Here is a 9,151-nt window from a genome sequence, read left to right on the forward strand (position 1 = left end):
ATTTTATCACAGATTTTAGTTGATTTTATCACAGATTTTAGTTGATTGTATCATTGATTTTAGTTGATTTTATCACAGATTTTAGTTGATTTTATCATTGATTTTAGTTGCACTCTGTAGCACTTTGAGATTTTTGTTAATGAAAAGTGCGTTACAAATTAAATTCATTATTATTATTATTAATTTTTCACCAGGATCTTTCATTGATGACTAGGTTCTAGTCATGATGGGTGCATCACTTCACCTGCCTCTCTTCTTACCCTGATGCACCCATCACTCTGGAACAGGGTAAATCTGGACTCATCAGACCACATGACCTTCTTCCATTGCTCCAGAGTCCAATCTTTATGCTCCCTAGCAAATTGAAGCCTTTTTTCCCAGTTAGCCTCACTGGTTAGTGGTTTTCTTAAGACTACACAGCAGTTCAGTCCCAATACCTTGAGTTCCTTCACATTGTGTGTGTGGAAATGTTCTTACTTTCACTTTTAAACACAGCCCTGAGTGCTACTGTTGTTTTTCTTCCATTTGATTTCACCAAAAGTTCAAGTGATCATGGATCACGATCATTCAGGATTTTTTTTCAGGCCACATTTTTTCCTCGAAGACGATGGGTCCCCACTATCCTTCCAGTTTTTAATAATGCGTTGGACAGTTCTCAACTCAATTTTATTAGTTTCTGCATTTCCTTAGATGTTTTCTCTGCTTGATGCCATTGATTTGACCCTTCTCAAACAGACTGACATCTTTTCCACGACCACACGACTTGGCTTTCAACATGGTTGTTTAAGAAATGAGAAGCAACTCATTGCACCAGTTGGGATTAAATAACTTGTTGCCATCTGAAAGATAATCGCCCATGCAGTAATTATCCAATAGGAGGCTCGTACCTATTTGCTTAGTTAAATCCAGTTGGCAACTCTTTTTTTTTTGACCATGCAGTGTATTTCTTTTTTAACATGTGATTCTTGACCTGCCATTGTGTATCTTTTATTACCGGTCGAAGCAGATGTGTGTCCTGAGCCTGATTCTTCCACGAGTGAGTTTTTCCTTCCCACTGTTGCCTTCATTAAAAAAAAGGCTAAGATGGCCACGCTCTCTGGAGCCTCACAGAATCCCAGTGCGAGCCCAGTTTTTAGGAGTTTTGAAATTGACTCTGTGTCTGACTCCGCACGATTTATGTGAATTATAGCTGAACCGAATTTTGGGACCCTGAGTACACAATCTCATTCCACCACATGCACCACATGTGGTGTGAATGACAATAAAGAAACTCTGACTTCATGCTTGCTCAGCATGAGAGTCTGTGATGACGTTAAACTCAAATCAGTCTGCTCCTCAGATAAATAATGTTGTTAGTTTACTTTTTATGTATATGAATATTTCTATGCAGTACCCTGAGTTGACTTCTATTGCGACTTGGCACTGTATACTGTAAATAAACTGAATTGTCCAGAACAGTCTTGTAAATGAGATTTTAAGTCTCAATTCGTTTTCTTGCTTATATAAAATAAATAAAGTCCTGAAATTGTGTGAATAAACATCAATAGTCAATTAACAATATACAGTAGCTTTCTGCATTTGAAACTGAAACATACAAATTTAATTTTGTGGCTACCATATACAACATATATACAAATTTATTTTTTTCTTTGGGCATGCGCGTCAGAAAATATTTCCCTGCGACCATAACAGGAACTGAAATCCACGCGCGTGCAGGACTTGTTATCTTGGGCGGCACTCATCAACTACTAAAGTTTTCAGACGTTCTTCCATTCTGGACCAATCACGAGCAGCCTTTGACTTGAACAGCCAATCAGAATCTAAGAATAGTCTAGGGGGCGTTTCTCAGAAAGAAGTGCGGCGGTGTGGCGCATCCTCCCGGGCCGAGAAGAGTTCGGCTGGGCGGGTGTTGCTGGATGGCGGGGGAGTACCACTGATGAGAGAACGGACCAAGAAAAGGGAGTCTTTAGCGCGCATCGTAAAGGACGGTTCTGGATTCGCTCTGAAAGCTGTAAAACACCGGGGCAGGGTGCCTTCATCTATTGCGCGTGGTGAGTTTAAAGAGCAGCCCGGGCCGGGTGCTGCTGGGATAAAGCGGTTAGCAGCAGGGACCGTTAACCGTTAGCTAGCGGATTATTGTGCCGTGACTTTTTATTGATGGAAGACCTTCAGCTCTGCTAATGTTAGCCATGCTAGTCCTGCCTGTTTTGTTTAAATAATAATAAACCTGCGTGTGCAGTGTAGGTTTACTCTTTTAATGAAACGACGTGGTCATTGTCTGCCTGCTTTTATCGTGAGCCAGACGTCAGAGCCGCCCACACCCAGGATGATGGGATTTACCGGCGGAGGCTGAACAATATATTCATTGCACCCGCTCTCCGTCTATATTCCGAGGGATAAAAGCTCCACAGGAGGTCACGGTTATCCCTGTGTAGTTCTGGCCGGCATCGTTTGAACCTGGTGGGGGGCATCTCAGAATGCCAACTTTGAGCTAACGTTAGCGGCTAACTTAGCCTGTGCAGCTGGTTGGCCTGTCCCGGGGACAAATCGAGATGATTGTCCAGGTAACGACAGAATCAGTGTGTTGATCCGACAGCATTGGACAGTTTCACTAGTAGAGCTCCAGCTGAACATGAGGACCAGAAGTGACAGCAGGGATGCTGTGACACAAAAACCAGCTGCTGAGTCCCCCCTCCTGTGACCTGACCTGGATTAGGACCTCACCCCGCCTGCAGGTTATAAGTCTCATCAGCTCAGATGCAGTCTGGAGGGGTGTTTTTGCTCTTATATATATATATTTTATAACAGATTAGTATCTGTTGACAGCGTCAAGTTGTTGCAGCTCATAAACTCCACTCACTCCTCTGAAATAATTGTTGTCTTTACCCTAGTGAATTTAACATTTCTGAAACACTATCTGTTACATCTTCAGCTAATGATAGCCATTATTAATGAATGTATTAATGAATTAATGCTAATTGTAACTGTCTGTAGCTCAAGGCAACCAGCCAGACCTGATGGCAAAATCAACAACTTCTTACTTTAAAAAAGTTAAATCTTTAAAATATTCTGCTTGAAAACAAGTCTCTCTTGAAAACGAGTCCTTTTGATTCAGTGAGACTAAACTGCATAAATAAAGGTTGAATGAATGAACGAAATAACCAATTAAACTGAAGAAACGCCTATTTCAAATAGCAGATTAATGAATTAGTATTTCTATAGTAGAAACCTGGGCAGCACGGTGGCGCAACTGGTAGAGCTGCTGCCTCTCAGCGAGCAGGTCCCTGGTTCAAACCCCAGTCCAGGGGCCTTTCTGGGTGGAGTTTGCATGTTCTCTCCGTGCATGCGTGGGTTTTCTCCGGGTACTCCGGTTTCCTCCCACAGACCAAAAACATGCATGTTAGGCTGATTGGTAACTCTAAATTGTCCCTAGGTGTGAGTGAGAGAGTGAATGGTTGTTTGTGTCGTTTGTCTCTATGTGGCCCTGTGATGGACTTGCGACCCGTCCAGGGTGTACCCCGCCCCTCGCACAGTGATTGTTGGACATGGGCACCAGCGACCCCCGTGACCCAAAAAAATGGAATAAGCGGGTAAAGATAATGGATGGATGGATGGATAGTAGAAACCTATTACAACTTTTGACTTTTATTTAACAGACACAAATGCAACAAAAAAAAGATTTTTCACTGTTTTCAGTGGCTAACTTGTATCAGTATATATGTCATATTTATGGTATATGGTCAGTGAAATCATTGATGTTTTTTTGCTGCTTCAGTTTAGGTTTTAGTTTTTTTATTCATGTTGACTTTTGGATCATCCCAGTCTCAAAACGCTCTACAGTGACTGGTCTGAATGACTATCGGCCAGTGGCTGTCACCCCGATAGTCGCTAAATGCTTAGAAAAACTGGTCATGACCCACATCTAAACAACCATCAACATCAACGAGGACCCTCATCAGTATGCATGCCGCGAGAACCAATCAACAGAGGATGCCATCTCCTCTGTGGTCCACACTGCTCTCAACCACCTGGAGCAGAAGGACTCTTACATCCGTATGCTCTTTGTGGACTTCACATCTGCCTTCAACACCATGATCCCACAAACCCTGATGGACAAACTATTCACACTAGGACTAAGCCCCTCCATTTGCAACTGGGTCGTAGACTTCTTAACAAACAGACCACAGTTAGTAAGGATCCACAACCTCTCCTCCTCCACCATAACCCTCAGCACTGGCTCTCCTCAGGGATGTGTGTTGAGCCCCCTCCTGTTTACTCTGCTCACGTATGATTGTGCAGCTACCCATCCAGGCTGTCACTTTGTAAAGTTTGCAGACGATACAGCGGTGGTGGGATGCATCACAAACAATGATGAGTCCAGCTACAGGCAGGAGGTGGAACACCTGGAGAGCTGGTGCAAAGAGAATAATCTTCACATCAATGTGAAGAAGACAAAGGAGATGATTGTGGACTTCAGAACGAACAAACACACCTACACCCCCCTGAACATAGGAGGATCTGCGGTGGAAGTGGTCTCCAGCTACAAGTACGTGGGTGTACACCTGAACATCTACGTCAGCTGGAGCAACAACACCACCAGCCTGATCAAGAAAGCTCATCAGAGACTCTACTTCTTCAGATGGCTGAGGCGAGCTGGTCTGGGAAGCTCAGTCCTCACCTCCTTCTACAGGTGTGCAGTGGAGAGCATCCTGTGCTCCAGCATCAATGTGTGGCATGGAGGCTGCACAGCTGCAGAAAGAAAAGCTTTGCAGAGAGTGGTGAAGGCTGCACAGAAGTCTGTTGGAGTCAGTCTCCCCACCATCACACACATCTACACTTCCAGATGCAGGAAGAGGGTCACCTGCATCATGAAGGACCTCACTCACCCAGCACACAGACACTTTTTGCCTCACTCCCCTCAGGAAGGAGGTTGAGGAGCATTAAGTGTAGAACCACTAGACTGAGGAACAGCTTCTACCCTGAGGCTGTTAGACTCATGAATCTCTAACTAGAATAATCACTGTGAAAATAATCACATCATTTTGTTGCTGATCTGTTTCATGTTGCTGCTGATCTGTTTCATTCTGCTGTGTTCATGCGTGCTCATCTGCTCACACAGACTCATGCTCTTGTTCGTGCTCCTGTTCAACGTAATGTTATGCTATTTGTGCTTAGCGTATTTTTAGTTGATGTTTTCCTTAGTTCATATCTTAGATGTTATCATTGTTTTTCTTTTACATTTTATTGTTGGATGTGACTGGGACCCTGTGTACATAATTGTGTTTGCATCACATGAGATGCAAACAACAGTAAAGAATCTCTGACTCTGGATTTATGTTTGTATTTTGTTTTGCTCAATAATAGCACATTTTTGGTACTATGACAGGTAGCTAAATCAACAATGTCTCAAAAAAAATTTTTTTTGCGCTATTCAATGCACCGTCATTTTCTCTTCAGTATGAACGGTCAGTTAAAAAAGTTATTTTCTGTCCTCACTACAGGTTACCCAGAGTGCTGTGCTTCTGATTTCCAGCAGCAATGTCACAGAGGAGTGGACAGGAGGACCCGGAGCGGTACCTCTTTGTGGACCGAGCCGTGGTATACAACCCAGCCGCGCAGGCCGACTGGACTGCCAAGAGGCTGGTATGGATCCCATCAGAGCGCCACGGCTTTGAGGCTGCAAGTATTCGTGAGGAGCGTGGAGATGAAGTGGTGGTGGAGCTTGCAGAAAATGGGAAGAAAGCGATGGTCAACAAGGATGATATCCAGAAAATGAATCCACCCAAGTTCACCAAAGTAGAAGACATGGCTGAACTTACCTGCTTGAACGAGGCATCTGTGCTTCACAACCTCAAAGACAGATACTACTCAGGCCTCATCTATGTAAGTATGAAGAGCACAGTCTTTGAAAAGATCTGATGATAATATCAGTGTAGGAGTTTGTCATCTGCGTCTCTGCAATACTATAACTACAAGGAGTTAATGTTTCTTTGACCAAAGTTAATGTAAATCATAAATGGATAGGTAAATAGATTAAATGGTTGTCACTTACTCCTCACTTTCTGTCAGGCTTATAAGACCATGTGCTTCCTTCTTTTTGAAACTGGCCGAAGGCTCCTTTGGCCCACCCCATGGCAGACTGGACTATCTAGGACTTGTATGAAGGATTGTATCTCTCAACTCAGTGTTTCGCCCACCGTTATTCAAGGAGGGCGCCCCGCCCTGTCAACAGAACCGAGCATGTAATACAGACGCACTAGCTAAAAAGCTATAGATGTAGCGCTCCGCTTCTCTCACGCATCCCCCCCCCCCCCCCCAGTCGACAACTGCCGGCATTACCGTAGTGCCACACAAGCAACACAGACCTGTCTCTGTCTCCAGCCCTGACCTAGGGGAGGCACTGCATCTTGTTTGGTGATTAAGGGTCATGTGAAACCTTTTTATTTATTTAATTCCTTTTTATTTTATTGCTATATTTCTGAATTTTACGTTTTATCATTAGACCACGTTTTTTTCACCAACAAGATTCTCAACTCAGCATGCACTGCTTGAACAAATGCACATCATTCACTGCCTTTCATACTTGAGTTTTAGGCCCAAATCATCTCATATGGAGAAATGATGGCATTACGGTCATTTTGGTCAAATATGCACAATCTCACACAATTTTCCAAGATCTTGTGAGATGTCTTAAAGCTCAGAATACGTGTTGTGGATGACTTTCAGCTACTACAGCATCAAGCTTTAGCTCAATATCTGTAAATCTGTCTAAGTTGTTGGCATTTTTGTTTTTACCAAGGTCACTTAGCTGTGGTGGCCATCTTGAATCAAGATTACTCTAAAATTTAACTTTAAAAGATATTCATCCAAGGATTACTTTCTGGAATTCCATTAAAACCATCTAGATAACCATCTAACAAGATATTTTGACAATAAAATGCACAAAGATGGATAAACACATTATCGCCCGCTTGTTGTCTTTCAGCAGAGTGTAATAAGAATTCCAGACTTCTTGTAAAATGAAGTACATTAAACAATTCAAACAGTCAGATAATAATAATAATGTGTTATGTATTGGCATCATTGCATGTTCCATACAATGGTGACATTGGTTCTCTGCATTTAACCCATCTCACCTGGGATGCACTCCAGTGGAGCAGTGGGCAGCTATTGGGGGCGACCGGGGAGCAACTGGGAATAGGGTGTGCTGCTCAGAGACACCACAACATGTGCAATGGCTGGGGATCGAGCCTGGTGCTTTTGGGTTACGAGTCAGTTGCCCTGCCTCTACCCCATCTCGGCCCCCATCAGGAGAGCCGTGGAAACAGATGATATAAATAACATTAAATCTACAGCAGTTTAGGTTAAACACTTATAAAAACATAATTACAGCTTCAATTAAAGCTCATATTTGTGTTCAATGTGCTGATTTTTAGAGAAGAAAGAAGCTGAAAACCACAAACACACTGCAGTGGAGTCATCATCATCTTCACCATGTCATTCGGACAGGGTCATTATACAGTAGTTTTATACTATATTTTTCTTATAAATATGAAAGCTAAAGGAAATTTCAAGTTCATATATGAAGCAGGTTTTGTTATTTTACAGAGGAAGGACTATTTGTTTGTTCTTGTATAATTATTTATTTTTAAATCCACGGAATGAGAGACACATTTTAGATGTCAAATGTACCTGTACATCATAAAGGGTCAAATTTAGAAGAGCAGGGGAAAAAAGATAAAATTGGTATAAAATCAGATTTCTGAGAGCCCGTATATATTTAATATACGTTTCTGGTTTTGGGGTTGTCGTAGCTCGGTGGTCAGTGCTTCAGTCTTATAATCCTGAGGATGCAGGTTCAAGCCCAGGTTGTGTCAGGAAGGGCGCCGGTGTCAAATTGCTGCCTGCTCCTTCATGCAAGAAAGCGGCTGAAGAAAAACAACTATATTTCAATCTAACCAGGTGGAGTCAGGTCTTCTGGACGGAGTCTTCTTTGTTACGTCTCATGTTTTATCCAAAAGACTTCTTCGTCCAGAGGACCTGACGTAACCTGATTAGATTGATCTACCTGGATTATTGAGCATGCATCAGGACAACTGTGTTGCTGGTTTTAATGACTTGTGTGCATTATTTATTTTGCACACCAGCTATTTTACCAATTGTCTTGGTAAAATAGCTTATAATTGCATAAATACTTTAAGTAAAAGATCAGCAAGAAAAGATCAAAGGAATTCCCTGTGAATAATCATTTTCACTAATTGTGATTACCGGTACTATTTTCTTTCTATAATAGAGCAGTCTTACATCTGAGTCAATATATGTCTCAATTTTATGAACTATAACATTTTATAACATTTACATTTTGGACAAGTTCTGCAGTGGCAATCCATACTTCATTTCTTAGCTGCTTTTTATTATCACTGTAGAGTTGTTAGTGAAAAGGAACACACCTCAGGTCTGTACCTTTAAGACGACTCTATTACAGTAAATCAAATTTAATTCTTTCTAAAAACACATTTTTTCAACACTGATCAGCTGAGATGTTTTGAATTCAAGAAACATAAATGTTTCTCTATAAAAGCTGTCTTGTTTATATTGACAATGGCTAATTTCCCTGTGACTCTTACCCATTGAATGCATTCCTGAAATAGCTAAGGCACGGAGCTGTGGATCCTTTTCTGGTCTTGTACTTAAAGTGTTTAGCTTTTCTTTCTTTTTTTTTAAGGAATACTTTTTTACATGCTCTGCTCATGCTCATCAGCATTTCTTCCTTAATTCAATGTTGTCATCAAACCTGTTATTTAGTCAGTTGTAATAAGGCCAAATCAAGACGTTTTTGTTTTAAGAGTGGCTTAAAACCGGGTTAGAACTGATCCCAAGCCACAGGGAGGCCACTGCTGAGTCACATGCTAACCAAAACAGCTCCGTCTTCACTGATAAGCAACAAACATCTGTCTGCTCAAGTAACTGAACTTTTTATGTATTTTTCAGTTTTGCTTTGTGAAAGCTGATGCTTAATTAACCAGCACATGTCATTTTTGTAGCACTAATACACTAGATTTACATACTGTTTTTTTAAGTTCACTGTTCTTAAGCGTGATGTTGGGGAAACAGCGGGGGGGTATGTCTCAAGAAAAATCTCAGATCGACA

The 9,151-nt window shown here is 41.8% G+C and overlaps 1 protein-coding gene across 1 annotated transcript in view; it reads left to right on the forward strand.

Annotated features, from left to right (window-relative positions):
• The first annotated feature begins 1,840 nt into the window (after positions 1-1,840).
• The window catches only part of LOC119422498 (myosin-10), a 102,646-nt gene continuing 95,335 nt past the window's right edge, over positions 1,841-9,151 (forward strand). Inside the window, exons 1-2 of the mRNA XM_037689874.1 lie at positions 1,841-2,051; positions 5,502-5,883. Of these exons, the coding sequence (XP_037545802.1) occupies positions 5,539-5,883 (345 nt within the window). The 5' untranslated portion in view covers positions 1,841-2,051; positions 5,502-5,538. The remainder of the gene's footprint in view (positions 2,052-5,501; positions 5,884-9,151) is intronic.

Source organism: Nematolebias whitei, chromosome 16 (genome assembly GCF_014905685.2).
Source record: "Nematolebias whitei isolate Nwh7 chromosome 16, NemWhi1, whole genome shotgun sequence".
NCBI classification, from domain to species: Eukaryota; Metazoa; Chordata; class Actinopteri; order Cyprinodontiformes; family Rivulidae; genus Nematolebias; species Nematolebias whitei.